Below are 23,411 nucleotides of genomic sequence, written 5' to 3' on the forward strand. Positions count from 1 at the left end.
AAAAATCCTATTTCGGAAACTATAAATCCTAGATACTTTTACCAAACTTCATTTTAAAGAGGAAGAATGGAAGTTATTTTTCTGAAGCAATGCCTATACCTATATCCTGTATATCTGTGGAAAAAAGTTATGGGGCAGAAAACAAAATTGCTTTCTCTCGCGTTTTTTTCTTGCTTTTCTTTTGAATAAATTTTTGTAAAAAAAAATATTTTTGACTTTAAAATGTGAGATTTCGATAGGAAATTTAACCTGGAATAATTTTCCTGTAGACGTGTTTGTACCAAAAGTGCATAGAACTCACCCTAATTCACCCTGTGCCTAGGGACTAATTCACCCCTTTCTCAAAGACGCACCCATTTAAATGATAGCACTCCGCGGTTTTTTCAAATTTAGAGGTCCATTGACCATATGAGACAATAAAATCCCGTTAACGTTGTAGTTACTTTTAGCTCTCTTATTTTGAACACAATAGCCTATTACTTAAAGTCTTCTAAAACGTTTTAAATGTCCTTATACTTACTGAATATTAAAATACAGCGTTGGAAGTCTAGTTAGTTATAAATAGGGATTAATTACTTACCGCATATGCTGAAAAAGAGTGGACCATATTTACCTAAAACTCTTTGTTCGACTAATGCGTTTTGTACAAAATATACATATTCAAACGTTCATTCAAATTAATTTTATTATTATTTTATACAAAATACGTGGAACCAAAAAATAATATTCCTTTAGGATATCTCTATGTGGATCACGTTGCAAAGAAGTATCAAGCGAATAACTCAAACGAGGGAAAATCCTTCCGTCTGTTGTATGGCTTGCATCAACTTATATTTAAGCCGCTCCTTCGTTTTGTATTTAGGCAAGTCGAGCAAATTAAAACAGGTGTGAGCCACTGGCAAGTACTTCTCGTCGTTTGTTGGTTGGATTATTATCTGGAACGAAATTAGGCGGTACAATCATGTAATACAAAAAATTAATAGGTTTAAGGCTGCCAAGTTGCTTGCACATCTTACTGTGAATTTATACTCTGGGCTAATTAGCAAAATACAAGGAAAAGTTATTTACCAGTAATTTTATTGCTGGAATCGAATCTTCTGATTGTATATATTAATAATATAGGTATGCAAAGTCCGCAGGTAGTGTGCTACTTTTTTTATAAACAAAATGGCGCCCGAAAATCGTGTTTTTTTCAATTTTGGCTCTATAACTCCAAAGATTTTAACTTTACACCAAAAACACGCAAATAAAAATTCACCGTAATTCAATTCTGCATAGAGACGTGTTTTTCCCGATTTACTTCGACGAAAATTTTCCCCGGAAAACGGGTTTTCCAACAAACTCTTTAATTTTCAACTAAAATTTTAGATAAGTAATTGTTTATCAATAATTAAATAACTTGGTAATATAAAAGCTCTTTTTGTATAGATTACAATTCCAGAAGCCGATGGAAATTAAATGAACAGTTTAGCAACAATTGAATTGTTAATTAAAAATTTACGGTCGCTATAATAACCACAATAATTATGATACATAAGAATAACCATGATTTTTATATAAAAAGACACTGTATCTATCTAATGTACTTTACAGAATTGAAATTGGACTATTTAAGCGGCCTCAGGAATATTTTAAAATTAAAAACAATTTTTTGGCTTATAAACAAATAGAATATCTCGGGAAATATTGAATTCAATTGAATCATGAAAAAGGTATTGGAAAAAAAGCGGCAGGACCCTTCTTTTAAAAGAAAAACGTTTAATTGTGATGAGTGGTTCCTGAGATACAACCGGTCAATGTTGACCGGCATTTACGGCAAAGATATAAACAATAGGATCATAATTTTCGAAACATCACTTTTTTATTTTTGTCCTCTTTCTCCACACCAATTTTCATATCTTTAAAATACTCATAACATATATTATTATAATAAAAACTATCCGAGTAAAGATTGCCAAAAATAGCAAAATTCCAATAAAATATTAGGTTGGAGAAAATGTAATCTCAAAGTTCACAATCGGTCTACGTTAAAAAAAAATGCATTTTCTCGGCTTTCCATCGAGCAATTTTGTTCATTCCTTTTTTGTTCCCAAGTAACTCGAGTAGAGTCATCTAAATAACGCATTATTAAATGTCAAACTTGCTTTTGTTTTGTTATAATAGATTAATTTATTTATAAGAAAAGAAAACTACATACAGGTGTAGACTTTTTTTAGATAAATTTACTACAAGTGTACCTTTTAACGTTAAAAACACAAATATTCTCATTTGAAAGCTGTATAATTATTTAAACAATCTTTATTTAAACAAATTAAAAATGTTTGTTATAAAAAATAAATTAATTTATTATTACAAAACAAAAGCAACTTTGACATTTAATAATGCGTTAGTTAGATGTCTCTACTCGAGTTACTGTCTAAAAAGAAAGAATGAAGAAAATTGCTCGATAGAAAGCCGAGAAAATGCATTTTTTAAACGTATACCGATTTTGAACTTTGAAATTACATTTTCTCCTACCTAATTTTTGATTGGAATTTTGCTATTTTTGGCAATTTTCACTCGTAATATCGATAGTTTTAGTATAATAATATATGTTATGAGTCTTTTAAAGATATGAAAATTGGTGTGGAGAAAGAGGACAAAAATAAAAAGGTGATGGTTCGAAAATTATGATCCTATTGTTTATATCTTTGCCGTAAATGCCGGTCCACATTGACCGGTTGTATCTCACAAACCACTCATCACAATAATTAAACGTTTTTTCTTTTAAAAGAAGGGTCCTGCCGCTTTTTTTCCAATACCGTTTTCATGATTCAACTTAATTTAAATATTTCCCGAGATATTCTATTTGTTTATAAGCCAAAATTTTTTTTATAATTTTAAAATATTCCTGAGGCCGCTTAAATAGTCCAATTTCAATTCTGTAAAGTACATTAGATAGGTACAGTGTCTTTTTATATAAAAATCATAGTTATTCTTACGTATCATAATTATTGTGGTTATTATAGCGACCGTAAATTTTAAATTAATAATTCAATTGTTGCTAAACTGTTCATTCAATTTCCATCGGCTTCTGGAATTATAATCTATACGAAAAGAGCTTTTTTATTACCAAGTTATTTAATTATTGATAAATAATTATTTATCTAAAATTTTTGTTAAAAATTAAATTATTGGAAAAAATCCCGCATTTTCTGGCGAAAATTTTCGTCGAAGTAAATCGGGAAAAACACGTCTCTCACGTTTTTGGTGTAAAGTTAAAATCTTTGGAGTTATAGAGCAAAAATTGAAAAAAAAAACGAGTTTCGGGCGCCATTTTGTTTATAAAAAAAAAGTAGCACACTATCTGCGGACTTTGCATACCGATATTATTAATATATACAATCATAAGATTCGATTCCAGCAATAAAATTGCTGGTAAATAACTTTTCCCAAAAATGGCCTATTCTCCGATAATCTGCCTAGACTATTAATGGAAGTTATTATGCTGCAAAAATGTTCCCAAACTATTAGTTTGTTCCTGTAAATAGTCAATGTTAGAGGAAGAACAAATGACGCCAGAAGCGGAAACACCAGAAATTACAACAAATGAAGAAGTTAATATAAATACATAGTCCAGAGAAATAAGGCTTTTCTCGTGACACATCCCCCTCCAGGCCCAAATCAAATTTTTTGAGTAGTATGGAAATCTACATTAATAACCTTTATGTTTCCTGCAGCCGATTTTGATGATATACATAGTTATAAACAAATGAAGATAAAAAAACGGTAAATTTTCGCTATTTTCGTCTATAACCAAAAAGTTAAGCATTTTAAACAAATTTGAGAGTAATAAACTCATAAATCGTCTAAAAATTTCAATATGGCGTTCGCTGAATATGTCTATCCTTATTGGTTGCTTAGAAAATTGCAAAATAAATCATAAATTTTGAGTTTTTATAAATATTCATAACTTATGTAAAAATTAACTTAGAACCTTCTTATTACACGAATTGCTGAGACTTGTGGTGCTTAAATTATATTATAAATTTCAAAGCAATTGGTCAAATAGTTTAAAAATTACTTAATTTGTTTATCCCAAATTCATTTTTTTTGCAACACTATAAGTCAGAAAATTATGAGGTTACAGTAAGACTTCGAACAGTTTATGGAAGAAGAAAATTTGTACTATGGATTTAATTAAAATAAATGACAAAAAGTAATTTTAAACAGTGTAAAATTATTTTGCAAAAACACGTGGATTTTTTGCTTACTTATAAACAATTAGGATAACTTTTTAACCGTTACCCGTAGAAAAATTATTTTTTCAGATTTGGAAAGACTGAATTTTTATACACATTTAGAAAGAAAAATAATTGTCCTAGGACAATTAGGGACGAAGTTAGTCCCCCCTTTTTTTAATTTACATGTTTTTGCAAAATAATTTTGCAGTATTTAGAATTATTTTTTGTCATTTTCTTTTAATTAAATTAATAGGATAAATCTTCTTGTTTCATAAACTATCCAAACTATTAGTGTAACTTCACCATTTTCTGACTTATAGCGTTGCAAAAAAAATTAATTTGGGATAAACAAATTAAATAACTTTTAAACTATTTGACCAATTGCTTTGAAATTTAAAATATAATTTAAGCACCACAAGTTTCAGCAATTTGTGTGATAAGAACGTTCTAAGTTAATTTTTACATAAGTTATGAATATTTATAAAAACTCAAAATTTATTATTTATTTTGCAATTTTATAAGCAACCAATAAGGATAGACATAGACATATTCAGCGAACGCCATATTAAAGTTTTTTATACCATATATGAGTTTCTCACTCTCAAATTTGTTTAGATTACTTAACTTTTTGGTTATAGACGAAAAAAGCTAAAATTTACGGTTTTTTGATCTTCATTTGTTTGTAACTATGTATATCATCAAAATCGACTGCAGGAAACATATAGGTTATTATTATAGATGTCCCTACTACTCAAAAAATTTGGTTTTAGCCTGGAGGGGGATGTGTCACCAACATGATGTTTTTTTTTCCTTATTTCTCTGAACTAACATTGCTACTGCTGAAACGGTGCAGGTAAAGATGAAATACCAAACAAATTACTGAGTATTGAAATATTGTGAATCAGAAATGACAGAACAATTAACAGCATTACTTAACAAAATTATAACACAATAAAATACCGGAAGAATGGAGAACGGGCGTACGAATTCTACTATTCAAAAAATGAGATACAAACAGAAAAGAACTACAGAGGTTAATCTAAAACTATTAACTTGTTAAATAATACCCTAAAACTTATAACTAAAATTTTACATCTAATGAATCAGAGCATACGTTTAGCAGATGAACACCAGGGTTTTTGTACTGGAAGAACGTGGAAAGATGCAATATACGTCATAAAACAAAATACTGAAAAATCACTAGAGTATATTAGACCAGCATTTCTGTGTCTGATTGACTTGAAGAAAGCATTTGACATAGTATGACTCAAAGATGTAATCCATCTTCTGTATAATAAATAAGTACGCCTAAATATCATAAATACAATCAAAACAGAAAAATGGGGGGGGGGGGGTCACAATACATGGACAACTTTCAGAACCTAAATAAATAAGCAGGGGAATAAGACTCATTAAGTCCTGTGCTCTTTAGTTACCTTCAATTGTTTGCAAAGACTATATTATTTAACATAATAGCAAAAGAATGTAATACGAAAATCTTAGAAAACTAAAACAATAGTAATCAGCAAATAACCCATCAGATGTAAAATAGAAATTGATGGCGTCAATATTGAACAAGTAATGAATTAGACTATCCGCTATGGGCCCTAGACAAAGAAGTGAGAGATCAAGTACAAAAAGTAAACAGACGGGCACGATGCCCATTATAGTATGATACAACTGATCCAAAAAATGGCATAATCCAATCCAAAATGAAAGTTATCCTCCAACACTAAATTGTTTTATATGGTCCGCATAATGTTCAGAAAAAAGTTACACAATTTCAGAGTTACGGAGGGTGAAAAGTGGAGGTTTAATATACCTAATATACCATGAGCTACTGAACATATTTACAAAACACAATCCCGTTAAAGAAAATTTCTTTCAACAGTATTAATATTATAAATTGCCCAAAAAATATAAAAGTATCGAAAACCTCCACTTTTCACCCTCCGTAACTCTGGAACCGTTGATTTCATAACAATTATGTATCGGGCCTTTTTGTTTTAAATTTTACGTAGAACATTTTTGTATAGAACATTGTTTACGCTAAAGCATAGTTTTAAAAGTATTGACGAAAAACGTAAAAAACTACTAATTTACCGACTTCTCCCCCCATCTCCCCCCCCCCACCCACAAAATGGTGTACCTAACTTTTTACCGAACAATATGTGACCATATAGAACAATTTGGTGTTTTTTGGAGGAAAACTTTTACTTTGGATGTCTGTGTTAGGCCTTTTTTTGGACCAGTTATAGTATACTACCTCCGTAACTTTGGAACCGTTCATTTTAGAAGGATTATGTATGTATAGGGCCTTTTTTATTTCAAGTTTAATGTAGAACATTTTTGTATAGATGGTTGTTCATGCTAAACCGCATAGTTTTAGAAATATTGACGAAAAACGTAAAAAACTACGCATTTACCGATTTCTCCCCCTCTCCCCCTCAAACCCGACGCTCAAAATGGTGTGACTTTTTTCTGAACATTATGTGCACCATATAGAACAATTTAGTGTTAGAGGATTACTTTCACTTTGGATGTCTTGGTTTGGGTCTAGTTATATCATACTATTAAGGTGATACAGTAGCGATCAACAGGTAGCAAAAACGCGTTCCAAGATTGCGGCTGTAATTTTGAATATTTTTTCGAGATATTTGGCACACGTATTCGTAATATAATAAAGAATAGCGGTACAGAGCCCGATTTGTAAAATTTATTAATATGTGGAAATTACTCTGTAATTAAATACAATATTAAAAAACGAGCCTGTACCGCCATTAAGAAGAACAAAAAAATACACTTTCTTCAAATAAACTTTTTTATCCGATGCCTAGATTTTGTGTCATTTTGGAACTACTAAAATTTTTTATTTCATTAGTAGTTCCAAAATGACACAAAATCTAGGCATCGGATAAAAAAGTTTATTTGAAGAAAGTGTATTTTTTTGTTCTTCTTAATGGCGGCACAGGCTAGTTTTTTTAATATTGTATTTAATTACAGAGTAATTTCCACATATTAATATATTTTTTAAATTGGGCTCTGTACCGCCATTCTTTATTATATTACGAATACGTGTGCCAAATATCTCGAAAAAATATTCAAAATTACAGCCGCAATTTTGGAACGCGTTTTCGCTACCTGTTGATCGCTACTGTTTCCTCTTAATAACACTACGGCAAAACCGAGATATTAGCAATGAGATTAAATCAAGAATTTGTAGCAAAACCAGTGCAAGAGCAATATTGACATATGCATCAAAAACAAGTCCCGACACAGCCATAACAAAGACTACTGGAAACTGCAGAGATGTGATGAGAGTGCTAAGAAGAATTACAGAATATACGCTAAGAGATCAAGAGAGAAGTGATGATATAAGATCACATATACCCTAAAAGATCAAGAGAGAAGTGAAGATATAAGATCACATAAACAGAATGGGGAAGACCCGTGTGGTCAAAATAACAAGAGGTAAATCACTAATCGGCAGAGGTATCGGACGACCGCGCAAAATATGAAGTGACAACCTTCCATACATAGTCCAGGAACCGAAGCTTTTCACCTTGCAATTTTTACAGAATGAATCGATTTGCTTGAAAATTTGAGAATAAGTAGTGGATAGTCCAAGAATCAAAATCTATATGATGCCGAAAGGCGCTTTTACCATGAGGGTGGTTGCCACCCCACCTCGGGGGTGGAAATTTTTTATTATATTTTGACCGCAAAAGTTGACAAAATACATTCATTCTAAACAAAAAATGTTTATACATTTTTTTGATAAAATTAATAGTTAAATTTTTTTCAAACCAAGTTCTTGGTTTACCAATGGTCCTAATGGATTTTTTTACCAAACTACAAAAATTCGTTATTCGCTTTTAACTCCAGTTTTTTTAAAACCAATCATTCTAAGCCAGTCAAACTTCTAGCATCTATTAAAATACATAAATAAAGAAGAATGAATAAGGCCAATGACTAAAAACACCGCTAACTTACATTATTATGCTTTCAATTTGATTTCTCCTTTTTGTTTTCAAAAACATTTATTGATTTTTTAACCGTAATTTTTTATTTTTTATCTTAGAAAGTTTGATAAAAAAGAATTTTGTAGTCGCAAAAAGAGGTGACTTTGAAAGGGTTGGTAAAGGTGTTTTTTGCATGTTATTACAATATTTAATAGTCAATAGCTCACTCAATTTTTGGCGTAGAGAAAATTTTTGCAAACCAGGTTCTTGGGAATTAAATAGGCTATAATTTCATACTGAAACATTTTTTCGTATCTCTGAAGATCTCTCACTCTCTCTCTCTCTTCCTATTCTGAAGAAAAGCCAATTTTTTTCCAAACTACAAAAATTCGTTATTCGCTTTTAAGTCCATTTTTTTAACTAATCATTCTAAGCCGCTCAAACTTCTAGAACCTGTTAATAATACATAAATAAAGAAGACCGAATAAGGTCAATGACTAATTTTAATTGCGGTGGTGATTAGGGGGCTGCTTCCGATCCCTTTTTCGCTAAAAAAATAGGGACTGACATTCTTTTCATTATAAGCCACTTAATTTTTGACCTAGAGATCTTTTTTTTTATTTCTGGAGAGAGATATTTTTAAACACTTTAAGTTAGTTTAAACAAGTTATCCTGAAAAAATCAGTTTTCCCGTCTTTTAACTTTGAAACTACAATATTTAGCATTTGACGAAGAGGAGCTAACATATAATAAAGTATAGCTCGATTACTATTATTGGTCTTAAAGAAAATTAAAAAAAAAACGGTTTTGTTTATTTTTTCAAAAGGTACTTTTTTGTTAAGTTGAAAGTTGGTTTGATAAAACGAAAACTTTTGGGGTTATTAGCAAAACACTTATTAAAAACATTGATTTTTTCGATATAAAACTAACACTTTCGATAGCGAATAAATCGAAAACTATTAATTTTATCAAAAAAATGTATAAAATGTTTTTTGCTTAGAATGAATGTTTTTACCAACTTTTGTGCTTTTGTGGTCAAAATATAATAAAAAATTTCCAACCCCCCATGGTAAAAGCGCCTTTCAACATCGTATAGATTTTGATCCTTGGACTATCCACTACTTATTCTCAAATTTTCAAGCAAATCGACCCATTCTGTAAAAATTGCGAGGTTTTGTCCTATTTTAAGCTTCATTACTTAGACTAACAGGTACCAATCCGCCAATGAACAAGCCAAATTGTTTATAAAGATGAATAAGAAGAAGAAATAGTCAATGTAATGAATTTTCTGATTGAAAGTGTTTAATCTACAGCAAAACACAAAATAAAAAATTGGAAAAGGAATTTGATTGTCAAAGTTATAAAAATAAAATTAAGTAATAAAATTAAAGTTAAGTACTGAATAAAATGATCAAAATAAATAATAAATGCACTAAAAGACATGAAAAATCGATAATATCCTTTCCTATATAACTTACCTTTACTCCTTTCATTCCTTGAATAGGGATTCTGTAGCTGCCAGTTAAGAACAATAAAAACTTTTTCTTCTCTCCTAAAGACATTTCATGGATAACCTCCCAGAACCATCTGATCGTTTTATCTGATGATTTATACCTAAAAGGAAACTTGGGCATTAGAGAGATGTTGCCGAGTCACTTTTGCACTTGCTGTATTACAGCACGCGTTATTTTGACAATAGAGCATGAACAAATGTGATATTTGGCTTATGCTGCGTTATTGAAAATACGGCCTGCCGTTATTAGGGGAGCCGATACGCTGTGCGGTATTCGTTGTGCTATTTTTTTCACAGGTTATGTTTGTTGTTGGCCTTTCGTTGAAACCAAGTTTATTTTTAATGATTTTTTAAAATGAGTACCTCAGACAGTAGCAAAAGAAACAGATTTACGTCTGATGACGATTTGTGTTTATCAAATCAGTTACAACTTTTGGGTCAACATCAATTGACCTATAAAAATGTTAGACGTTAATACAGGAAAACATGAAGAGTGCAACAGAAAAATCTTTTATTATAGGAACACTCAAGGATCATTTGTTTCTCTTGCTCGATATTTGGAAGAAAATCCAAATCTTCCTACCATCTAAATAAAATTTTTGATTTTGAGCATGTAATATATGTGTTACCGTAAACCCGATTTCAGTTAAAACCCGAATTTACTAGGAAAAACTAGTTTTAACTGTGGGCTTTAGACAATTCTAGTTTTAACTAGTGAAAAATAGTACTATCAAATATTTTCAGTTAATTCTAGTTGAGGCTAAGCATATTTCATTCAAAACTAGTTTTCACTAAACTTTTCAGTAATTTCCAGATTCAACTAAAACTCAGTAAATAATTTGCTACCCCGGTTGTTTGCAAATAATTTCTCTAAAACGTAAAATACTCTGGACAAGATCGTAAAAGTAAAAAACTCAAATCTTTTTGACCACGTTGTTGTGTTATTGTCTTGCATCCAGGCTGCTAACATTTTCTTGATATCTTGGTTAGCTCGCTCGACTGAACTTTACTCTGGCTGTGCCTTGGTTTTCCATCAACAAATTTTTTCTCATATCAGTATGACATTACCTCATTTATAACTGCATTACCAAACTCTCGGCCAAATGCATGGTGCGCCAAAAGTCAAGAATATATCCGTTAATAAAATTGATGAGCAACTTCTTCCGCCCTCTTACGTTGTAATGGTCTTAACAAAATAAATTTTGTTAAATGGTCCTGATAAACTATAATAGACTTGTATCTGTGATCCTCTTGTGATTGCATATCGATCAAATCAACCTAACAGCGACTATTCATTTCTGAATGGAATATAGGTTTCGACACAAGACCCGTCTTCGCTCTACCTACTCTTTTTCCGTTGGCAGGTTTCATACATTAATATAAAATTATTGAACATATCAATTGTTACATTTGCGTATTTTCTGGCGGTTTTAGTCTTCAACCTATCCCAACCTCCATAACCAATAGCAACGTTTAAAACCTCCATAACCAACAGCAATAGCTTCAATTATGTCAAAAATGTCTTCAGCAGGTATATAATATTGAAATTTGTTGAAGATTTCTAGTTTTAACTGAATTTAGCAGTTTAATGTAGTTTTAACTAGTTAAAACTAGAATTGTCTAAAGAGCGTAGTCAAAACTAGTTTAGGTATTTAAGTAATTTTTGTCAAATTTCGAAATAATTATATTTTCGTGTATTCTCAATTCGAAAAATAAAAAAACACTTTTTTGGTGTCTCCCCTCCCTATATTTTGAGCACATAAACTGCATATCAATAAATAACGATTTTCGATATTTTGTTTGTTATTTCGACTGACATGGCCAGGTTTAGCGTTTTCAAATCAAAACATGCTCAAAATACAACAAAAGTTCTTTTTGATATTTTCTCCCATATTTTAAGCACATAATCTAATTTATACGTGGCTCTTTTATTACTTTTTACACCAAAATATTTTGGTAAAACATCATTTTTTCAAATGAATTAATAACCGATTCACAAAAATCTGAAATTTTATTTCATTTTTTAATAGGAAAACAGATGAAATAAGATTATTTGATGATCCAGTTCGTAATTTACTTACTTACTTACTTAGTCCTAAGCCGTTCTACTTTTAGTTGTAAGGCTGGTTCGTAATTTAAATAGACATAATATAACCAATACTTGTGTAATATCTCTAGAATGCTATGTATTAAATGGATGATTTAATAATCAACCACACTTCAGTTTATGTAAAAAAGCTTTTCTGATGAACTTGCTTTGGTTTTTGATGGGACATATTTACCTCGTCAAAAATGTAAAAATAATTACCAAAAACGACACAACTATTATGAGAAAAGTAATGGATGATCCAGTTGGTATAAGAACTGGATCATCACTGGTATCATGAAGGAAGGTGATGTTTGCACCGTGGACAGAGGTTTTAGGGATGTGATACCCTACCTAAAAATCAAGGATTCAAGGTTCTTATGCCTGCCTTAGAAGGAAAAAGGTCTAATTTAAGTGCGATTGAAGCAAATGAATCTCGCTTCGTCACAAAACTGATATGGGTTTTAGAGGAAATCCATAGCATCCTTAGCAAAAAATACAAGTTCCTTCACCAGCAATTGGACAATAGACTTATTACCCCAGTTAATAGGTAAAAAAACATGAAAAAATGTTAAGCAGGGTTTTGAAGGTGCTAAACGGTAGATGAGTGATAACTGATGATAATTCCGTGAAGACGTACAGCTAATTTTTCTTCTTCTTTTTTTTTAAACAGTTACAAAAAATGAAAAACTCAGTTTTTTGACGATAAAACGTTTTTTGTTAATTTTAGAGAAATTTGTTTCGAATAAATATTGTATAGCTTAAAAAGTTCTTTAATTTGGTGGAACACATATTGAAATATATAAACAATTGGCCGAGATAATTGCAAAAAACCCTAATTTTTGCACTAATTTATAAATATTAATAACTTTACTTTTTGCACAATGATATATAATTTAACTACTTTAAATTATGCTATTTAATGGGCTATTTAAATGTGCCAAATTTCAACCAGATCGACCAAATAGTTTATAAGTTATTCAATTTGTTTATCCAAGAGAGCAATTGTTTATACAACTGTTCTTGCCCTAACAATGACTCTAGAGATATTTAGCAAATCGCAATCAGTTATTCGAGACTCTATTTTTAAGATATATTAAAAAAATTTAACATTTTATTAAAATTGTTATTAAAAAACCGTTTGAAAAAGGCCCTACTTTTAAGGTTATAAACAATTAGAATAACTTTGACAGTTTTTATGTCACACGCTTGCATGTAGGCTCACTGAAAAGCTGATGAAAAAATACATATTAAAAAAGAAAAAATAATTTTATATGAGTACTAGTAATCAAGTTAGTATTTTTTTAATAAATCAATTTTGCCTTGTTTATAAACAGCTGAAAATTGAACATATTGTATTTATGGGAATCTATATTTTATGATCCAGTGTATAGATTGCATAGGCAGTGAAATAATAAAAACTTATTATTATAACGGTATCGTTAACTGACGGTACTCGTGAAACACCACCAACGAAAGTGAAGGTGGGAACTGTTCGAGCTTCACTTCATTTTTTGAAAAAAAAAAAACTGCAATAAATTATCACTTTCCATAGCACGCGCAACCTTCTTTTTTTAACTGGGGTAGCTCAAGAAAATAATAAAAATTGTGCAAATTTTACCTTCCGGGAAAATTGGAAAATCCCGTGAAAATAAATTGATTCAATTATACTATAAAAGTTATTGAATTTTACAAGTATTTCGTAAAAATTCTTTAAATTTTATTAAATAAAGTATATTTTTTATATAAGTATAAAATAATTATAAATTAGTACAATACGTTATTTATTTTAATTGCAAAAATTAAAAAGTATATAATAGTCCTTAATAGTTTTTAAAAAATTAAATTTTTGTTTTATTATGATTTAATTGAAAGAAGCTATTAATATTTGTCTAGATAGGCATCTAATAAGTATAAAAATAAAAAATAAAACATTGTTTATGAATTTTAATTTGATTATTCTAGTGAACATCTACAACTTCTAAATTTCTCGGCAAGTTACAGTTAGTTCATCGTCTACAAAGTCTGACTCGACATCGTCAAGAACCAGTGCAGCGCGATTGCAACATTTTTTCTCCTCTTCTTCCACTGCACAGTTTGTACAAAGATCCGTACAGTTTATACCATATTTTTTACAGCCACGTCTTGTACTTTTGCAACCCGTTGAACATTTACATGTTATTTGTTTTAATATCACTTCAGGAGTCAAACAATCTAAGGTGTAAATGGGTTCAAAATCCATATCAGTTTTTTTCTATCCATATTGGGTATGGGTAGCATCCAGTTTTTTACCTAACCAGTGTTGTAATTGATGATAAACGCAAATTTTTTTCTCTGTATTTCTTATAAATTGTAAAAATCGTAACTCATTTAATGTCAATATGTTATTGTGTTTTTTTTATATGTAACATCAATTGCAGCAGAATACAAAGCAACAATGATATGATATCCGTTTTTCATGATGTCGTCCTTGTTAGCATTCTCGTCATAAAAAATATTTATCAGATCTAAAAAGTTGTATCACACCCAGTAAAAATATATAAGAACCCAACCTATTTTCTTATATGATAATGTTTAAACCTATTACAACCATAATAGATAGATAGATTGTCCTTTTTCGCTTTTTTTTTCAAAATATATTTTATTGTCCGGAGCAGAGAGTTGCGTCAATATTATGATTATATCGGTATCATTACAAATTATTACAACTATCTTGTCAGGTTCATATTTCGTAAACAGATGTCTGCACTATTAATACGTCTGCATCTTCATCTGCTGGTACCCAGATTTGTTGAGCTCTGCACATAAAAGTTGAAATAATTGTAAATTGTTTTAAATTGGGATTCCATTCTAAAAAATACAACGAAGCTATTCTCACCTTCACATTCGTTGGCGGTGTTTCACGAGTACCATCACTTTAACCGGTCATGACTTTTTATTTTTTCACTGCATGATATGCAATATATGAAGTGGGTCATAAAATATAGATTTTCTTAAACAACTCATTCAATTTTCAGCTCTTAATGTTTATAAACAATGGAGATATGATTTATTGAAAAAAAAATTCTAATTTGATTTCTATTGGTCATATAAAATTCTCTTTACAATTATAATTTGTATTTTTTCACCAGCTTTTCAGTGAGCCTACATACAAGCTTGTATCATAAAAACTGTTAAAGTTAGTCCAATTGTTTATAACCTAAAAAGTAGGGTCTTTTTCAGACGGGTTTTTTAATAACAATTTTGATAAAATCTTAAAACATTTTCAATACATCTTAAAATTAAAGTCTCAAATAATCGATTGGGATTTTTAAAATATCTCTAGAGTCACTGTTAGGGCAAGAACAGTTGTTTAAACAATTGCTCTCTGGGATAAACAAATTGAATAACTCATAAACTATTTGGTCAATCTGGTTGAAATTTAGCACACTGAAATAACCCTTTAATTGGCATAATATAAAGTAGTTAAATTAAATATCGTTGTGCAAAAAATACAGTTATTAACATTTATAAATTAGTGCAAAAATAAGAGTTTTTTACAATTATCTCGGTCAATTGCTTATATATTTTAATATTTGTCCCACCAAATTAAAGAACTTTTTAAGGTCTACAATATTTATTTGAAACATTTTTCTCTAAAATGCACAAGAAACGATTTATAGTCAAAAAACTGAGTTTTTCATTCTTTGTAACTGTTTAAAAAAAAGAAGAAGAAAAATTAGCTGTACGTCTTCACGAAATTATCATTATTTATCCCTCATCTATCGTTTAAAACCGTCAAAACCCTGCTTAACATTTTTACGCGAAATCGATGATTTTTTTCCCTATTAACTGGTGTATATACCAAAAGCTGCTTCATATGCTAAGATTACATGTTTCCTCAATAACACTTTTGGTAAATGCTTATAGTGATAAATATGATGATGGATTGCAGGAAATAATAATTCGAAGAATGTTGGATTCCAAATCAAAGGAAAACACATTACCATTAGAGGTTAAGACACAAAGATGGTTCAGGCGGCCCACTACTGCGGTAAAACTAACTGATCAAGAAATTGAAGATTTTCCGGAGATGAATGAAAGGGATCTAAAAGTATTTTTTTCGGGGACCTACCAGTTAGGTTAAGCCATTTGCTACTTAACCGAGCTGATTGATGACAATATCATTAAATATAAATAAATATCAATTTGGAGTATGTCAGGATCAAACCTAATATCATTAAAGCTTTAATTAGGTCAAGATACATAAATAGTAAAACCTACAAATGTTATGTCCAATACCTACCTAATTCAATTAGGTACGGAGGTATTTTGAGCCATGATTGTGACTGTGCCAACGGATTAGGAACTGTAGGGCGTAAGGTCCTGTTCTCACATTGCAGCAATCATTTATTATTTTATTAGCAATGCTAGGTATAAGTCAAAGATTATTAGACCAGCAAAAATGCTTTTAGACTTGTTTATAATATCAGATACTGATCCCGTAATAAACGAATATACTTAGTGACGAAGACTCAAACTAGTATTTTAATGTAAATTAGAACATACTTTACTAGGTTGTAATTTTGTAATTATATATTTCACTATTATTAAAAAAAATTGAAACAAAAAAGGTTCAATATGAAAATAAATATACATATATCTATTAATTTAATCCATAAATTATAATATGTAAATGATAATCACCACTCGAATAAAGGGGGGAGCAAAAATCGTTATTGCCACGTATTAATTTAATTAATGTGTGACAAATATAAAAAAGAGCGATTGTTGTATTGTGAGCATGTTTTGGTCTGAAAATGGCAAACCTGATCATATCAATAGACATAACAAACAAAATATCAAAAATAGTTACATATTTATTGACATGCAGTTTATGTGCTAAAAATGTGAGGAGGGGGAGATATCAATATTTTTTTTTTAATTTTTAGAATTGTAGGGAAGTTCCGGAAAAACAATGATAAATCTAACCGCGTCATTCAAAAGAACGAAAAAAAAAATTACGAAACTATAATTATTTCGGAGTTTGCCAAAAATTACTTACATACCCAAACTTTTACTAACTAACTTTTACTAACCTAAAATTTTTCGAAAAATTCAAAAATTTTTCCTGGGCTCAATTTTAATCCAACAAATCTGAAAAAATCAGCATTTTTTGGGCGTGACAATGTATGTTCAAAATTTTTTTCAGATTTTTTAAAGCAAAGGATCGCTCAGTAAATGCTAAAAATATGAGGGGGGACACTAAAAAATGGGTTTTTTTTTTCGAATCTGAAAAAAATCAGAGAATCAAGTATGTTTTTGGGCATAACAATGTACATCCACAAATTTTTTCACAGTGTTTAAAGAAAAGGATCGCTCAAAAAAAATTCTTTCGAAAAAACACATTTTTTGCTATAGGGGACACCTGGGGTCACGTAGGGAGTGAAAAATTTGGTTAGGGGGTTTTTAAATATGTACTTTTGATTGCCTTATCCGAAGAAAGAATCCAGCCGAGTGCAGATTTTACCATTTTATCCCGCTATAGCCTTTGCAATATCTCTATTATTACAGTGTTACTAGCCTTAGTCCGAGTCCTACTCAGTTTAGTATTTAGTGTTCCTTCTTCACTCTCAGATAGTATTCCCCATTTTACTTGGGCGTAGTTATAGGTTAAAATTGGAGAGGAGTAGTTAGAAAAGTTTTTTGTTGAAACAAGTGATAAATTAGAAATTTATTTATCAAATAACTTGGTTTGTGAATTACCAGCAATACGTGAGCAATGGGTTCAAATTCTACGCAAATTATGTATGTCTAGTCTAGTTTTCAGACTATAAACTCTTGCAGAGAACGAAATTAAAAATTTTTACATTTCTTGGTGTTCCAACCTTCTTTATATTCTCTTTCTTTTTCGAGACTGTCAAACTTACGATAAAAAAGTAACACTTACCCGTTTTTGTATTCTGCCGCCTCTTCTAAAGCATGCCAATCATAGTTCTCGTTCCCAGTTATCATATCCATCAGTTCGTGAGAGCGAAACAGTTCTAACAGCTTACTATCACACACCTTCATAAATCCATCACGAAAAGCTTCGTATTGCTGTTTGACACTCTCATTGAAAATGTAGTTGACGTAGAGTTTGACATACTCTTGTCTAAAATGAAGAAATATTTCACTGTTTTGTTAAACCAAGTGACTTCACACAGAATCAAAAGTCTTATGAAAACCTATAAAAACCGTATGTAACGACCTTTGCACATGTCATATTACCCATATGCACGCCAAGGGTGAATATAAAATTCTTAATTGTATGTCAAAAAATGCGCAATAACTACCTCTTAAAACCTATTAAATTTCATTTGCATATATCTCAACCGGTTTTAGAGCAATAAATAAATCGCCAGTGTGTAAGAAAAAATTCAACATCCCGTATCTCGGAAACGAAGCATTTGCGGTCATATGTTTATAAAGCAAACGGTCATTATTTTTTTTCATGCAGAATAAAATTTAAAGTTTGTCGCACTTATTTAAAAACACCCTGTATTGATGAAGAATGTTGCTAGTTGTTAAAGTACCTAACTTTTTTATTATCCAACATAAGCGAATGAATCAAAAAGCAAAATGTTAAGATAGCCTAATGCTACAGTTAAGTTTTAATTTCAATATTTTATATATGCCGGAATATTCTACAGGGTGTTCCAAACTTTGAGGAAAAAACACACTATCATTGTTACACCCGGTATGCAATGATACTTATCTGATTAGCAACACTATTATTACATCGATATTTTTGAAGAATAAAGCTATAAAGTATTAAAAAATACACTAAAATCGGACAACAGGTTTAGGAAATACGAGACATCAAAAATGTCATAGTTTTAAGGTGGCGCGTTAATTTTGATGCTTAGTATAGTTTGAAATTAAAAAAATTAATTTATCCATATAATAGCAATTTATACTGCATTGTTAGCTAGTTCTGAATTGAATTGAAATAGAAAAGAATAGAAATAAAAGATATATTACAAAATGAAGAATATTTTGGAATATTAAACAATCTAACAGAAATAATATCTAAAAAACAACAAGAAATCTATAATAATAGAAGAAGACAACAAATAATCCAACCCTGATGAAGTTGAGTAAGATAAAGTTAAAATAAATAAAATAAAATATAAATTCAAAAATAGATATTTACAATTATAATAATAATAATTCAATATAAAATAAATAAATAAAAATAATAATTCAATAAATAATTCATTAAATTAAAAAAAAAGACTACCAACTCTCTTCTGAAAATAGAGGGACTGTCTTTATAACTTAGAAGGGAGTTGATAGTACCAAAAATATTCAAATGTATATTGTTTATTTAAATTTGTTAAATAATTAATAGATTATGGCAAATTAATTAATAAATTGTAAAAATAGATTAAGTAGTTCAGTAAAAAATGTAAAAATATAAAAAATATCTGTAATCCCATCAGGAAAAAACGACCTGGATTAGTCACTAGAGGCCAGGTCATATGTATAAACAATAAATAAATAAAAAAGTTCTAATATAAAAGAGTTATTCTGAAAATTTCAGGAGCCTAGGAAACATAGAACTACGTTTAAAATGGATTACAAATTTGTGGAGATAGTGACAAAGACCAAACCAAGTATATAAAAACGTTTTAAAAATATGTACCAAATATGTAATTATCTTGTCGACTTACTTGTTCTCCTGAGTTACTGGAATATCTGAACCGTTAGCTTGTAGAGGAATAGTGACGGTTTCGCCGAAAGATTCTCTCGATATGTCAAAATATAAGGAAAACACATCTTGCATATCATTTTCTGTGTAATCTAAAAGACACTGGAGTGAATTCGCCACTGTGGGTGAGAGACCTTTAAGATCTGGTAATCCTGAAAATAAGGGCGAGTCAATTATAATCTATTTTTTTAAGAAAACATTGCATAGAAATTTTACCAGGCAGTTTAGCGAACACTTATTAATATTTTGATGTACAGTAAGCGCCACACTAGTTGAAACACGGGTACCTAATAATTGCGTGACTTATGGGCTAATCCAACCCGTTCTCACTTGTGACTTTCATGTCTGTCATGCAATGTATGTCATGTATTTTATGACTTTTAGAACTTTAACATAATTACAACTATAAACTTCAAATAACTTTACTGTTCTATAAACTATCAACTCTCTGTTTATACACATTTTCAGACGTCTAGAAGTCACTAGACACTTCTGGGTTATTCCATGACAACTTATACTTTATACTTTTACGTCAAACGAATTTTTCTATGTAAAATCAATCTGTTTATTTCTCGGCATAAAAGTAAACAGTTCAACAAGTGAAGGGTCCAGGACTGTATTAACTCAATGTGCCCGTGTATCTACTAGCGTGCCGGTTACTGTATATGTTATGAGCTATGTCCGAAATCGTGCAATTCTAGCATTACACAGAAAATATAATGGGTGGAATGCATAAAACGTAGTACCTGCTAATGCTTCAAGTATGTACTAGATTTTTGAAGATTTTACTAAACTTAGAAAGCATTACTACGCTTACAAATGCTTTGTGAGTGTTTTACTACACTTACAAAGCATTTAATGCTTTATAGGTGTAGTAAAATCTTCATAATTGTAGTACATACTTGAAGCATTAGCAGGTACTACGTTTTATGCATTCCACCCATAGTCTACTTCTAGCATTGTACGCCTTTACTGTACAATATCCACAATAGACATTATAGTTGGACTTTGTATAAAAAAAAATGTTGTACAATGTTCGAATTTCAATAAATAGCGATAAGTCAAAGTTTGAGAGAATATGACAGATATCGATTCATATAGATTTTTAATATTTTTTGCCATTTGTTATTAAAGTCAAACAAACATCAATGAGGTTATAAATTCATGATTAATCAAAGTTTCAGTTGGATTGTACGATTAAATAGTTCTTTGAATAATCTACCAATCAGTTTAAAATGGCCCAGGAAGATATTTTTAATTTGAAAGTGAACGAGCTAGAGGTGGAACTATAAATAGTTTTCGAATTAACACAGAAACATTTTATAATTTTATAATTTTTAGAAACATATTATAAACACCTTATTAGTGAAGTTTTAGAAGCAAAACCCAAACTTCATCAGACTATATAATTAAGAGGTATGCTTTAAAAGCAGGAAATATGTAAAGTTGATTGTTCCAATGTGCGATGATTTATGTATCTCTTGAAGATTTGAAATATTTTACTAACATTATCACTCTATTGTAGAGCAATTTCTTCAACATATTGTTTTAATCGTTGGGTATTTTTAATAAAAACGTCAATTTCCCTGCTTTACTGAAACTATGAATGTATAAGTCCACGAAGAGATTTCTCTGGGATTGGGTTCTACCATTACCATGATATAAAGTTCGAGATTCAAGAACTAATTTCTGTAGTTGTTGAACTATTATTATTTATATGTTATTTGGATAGAGCATTTTATCACATTGTCGATTCGAAAAAGAACAACTCTATATATTGTTAAATAATTTTTATGGGGAGAATTTAGAGAATTAATTTTATGTCAGAGACCACGAGATACCCCGAGAGACCTGTATATAGCCAAAATTTGTAAATAATATAATTTAGCCGTAAGCAGTGTTTCGTGGAAAGAGGAAATATTTAGTGATAAAGATTCTACGAACGGACTTATACAATTCAAAACAATGAACCAACATACGGTCGGTTTATAAAGCGAATGTATTCGCGTTTGGAATGGACAATAGAATGTTTCTAAATGGGTTCCTAGAAAGAAACGACAGTAAACAAATTTGTTTAGTTTTAGAATAGAGGGTTTTTCTAGGATGTAAAAAAAAATTAATTTTAATATCTCCTGAAAATTTGTATACAACACTATTTGTTCTTAAGAAATGAAAGTAGGGATGTAATGTGTAGAGAGAATGCTTGTGATTGGCGAAGAGATTGATGGAGGGAGAACAGAGTGGTTAAGTCTCAGATTGATGAAGGAAAAGATTTACTGTGTAATTAAGATCGGAAGGGAGCAGTCCAGTTTTGAAAAGTAGTAATTTTGTGTAAAGTGGTAAATTTGGTTGCCGCGTAAGCAGATTCCTGTTGAGACGAAATCGTGATCGAGTCGAGAAGTACAATCTCCTCGTGTCCGAATAGATTCCAGTTTCTGTCTGGAACGAGTAGCCGGTTTGTATCAATTTTGTACAAGATATCGAGCTGACAGAAAAATCTTGGAATTATAAAGATTGATATTGTTTGTATCGAGTCGGAGACTAAATAGAGGAGAGATTTCGAGCGAGTGCTGTTTTTTGTTTGTCAAACAGCATTCGAGGAGCACGTGTGGGAGAACCAAGGTTTTTGGAAGAGAAAGACCGTAACAGCATTCGAGGAGCACGTGTGGGAGAACCAAGGACAACACAATCCATGAGAAGAAGTAAAGAAGATTAAAAAAGGTTAGTCAGATTATTTGTGAAAAGGAGAGAGTTGTTGTATATTACATACCATATTTGTTTTCTTGTCAATTACAGTTTTACAGCATAATTTATTCATTCATAAATTCATAGAAAATATAAGTGATCTACTTAAAAGGTAAATTAAATATTGTTTTTTTTTTAAATAATAAGAACATTCTAGCGAATCATTTAAATAAAAAATTGTTAAAAAAAAGGAGATAGTAGAATTAAAGATTATATATATTAGATAAAAAAATTTGACAACAGATCAAAGTTTTAGCATACATTTTGAAATCTTATATTTACGGTATAGTATATACTTAAGTAAATAGTATTTATAAAATTTATATGATTTTGAGTATGTTTATTTTCCCTGTTTTGTCCTAGATAAAGTAAGCAACGAGAAATACTAGAAGCCACAAACTAAAGGTTATACATTAAAATCAATTAGCCCTGAGAATATTTTTTATTGGAAAGTTGTATTAAATTTTGGTTTTGTTTCCATGAGTAGTAATTAAAATAATTAATTAATTAATTGAATTAATAATATGCTGATCAATCTCATAACAGAGAGAAAATACAGAGCATAACAATATAAATAGAAAAATATCAAATAATAATTAACCATAAATGTTCAGATTATTGATTTGGTGTGCCGTTTGTCAGTAATAACCGATTCTAATCGATGAGGTTTCGACACAGAATAAATAACCACCAGAAGCGAATCTGACTGTCGTTTCCATTGATTTTGTTGGGACCGAAATATTTGACCTTGTGCACCAGTTACAGAATGGAATAGACCATTCCAAATTAGGTATTATTTTTGACAAGTAGTTATTAATTAAATATGAAATATAAAATTTAACTATAAAATATAAATAAAATATAACATAAAACATATATAAATATAAAATTTAACTATAAACAACTGCCACGTCAGTCGCAAAAGTGAGGTTGCACCAGTTACGTTGACACATGCGCATGAAAATTATGTTACCGTTTTCGGCAGGAGTTTCGCTTCGTGGTTTCGATAATCATTTTTAATTTGAACCGTTTTGGAAACTGTATATTTTGTGGGTACAATGCTAGAAGTGGACAATATTTACCGTACAATGCTAGGATTATCCAATTTCGGGCTTTGCTCATAAGATATACATACACGGACTGATCATTA

The 23,411-nt window shown here is 30.2% G+C and overlaps 1 protein-coding gene across 3 annotated transcripts in view; it reads right to left on the bottom strand.

Annotated features, from left to right (window-relative positions):
* Positions 1-667: 667 nt before the first annotated feature.
* LOC126879533 (probable E3 ubiquitin-protein ligase HERC4) overlaps positions 668-23,411 on the bottom strand; it is a 125,606-nt gene continuing 102,862 nt past the window's right edge. For all 3 annotated transcript variants that reach the window (XM_050642638.1, XM_050642636.1, XM_050642637.1), the window contains exons 15-18: positions 19,479-19,668; positions 17,714-17,917; positions 9,664-9,799; positions 668-935 (exon numbers count right to left, since the gene is read on the bottom strand). In XM_050642638.1, the coding sequence (XP_050498595.1) occupies positions 783-935; positions 9,664-9,799; positions 17,714-17,917; positions 19,479-19,668 (683 nt within the window). In that variant the 3' untranslated portion in view covers positions 668-782. The remainder of the gene's footprint in view (positions 936-9,663; positions 9,800-17,713; positions 17,918-19,478; positions 19,669-23,411) is intronic.

This window comes from Diabrotica virgifera, chromosome 2 (genome assembly GCF_917563875.1).
Source record: "Diabrotica virgifera virgifera chromosome 2, PGI_DIABVI_V3a".
Taxonomy (NCBI): domain Eukaryota; kingdom Metazoa; phylum Arthropoda; class Insecta; order Coleoptera; family Chrysomelidae; genus Diabrotica; species Diabrotica virgifera.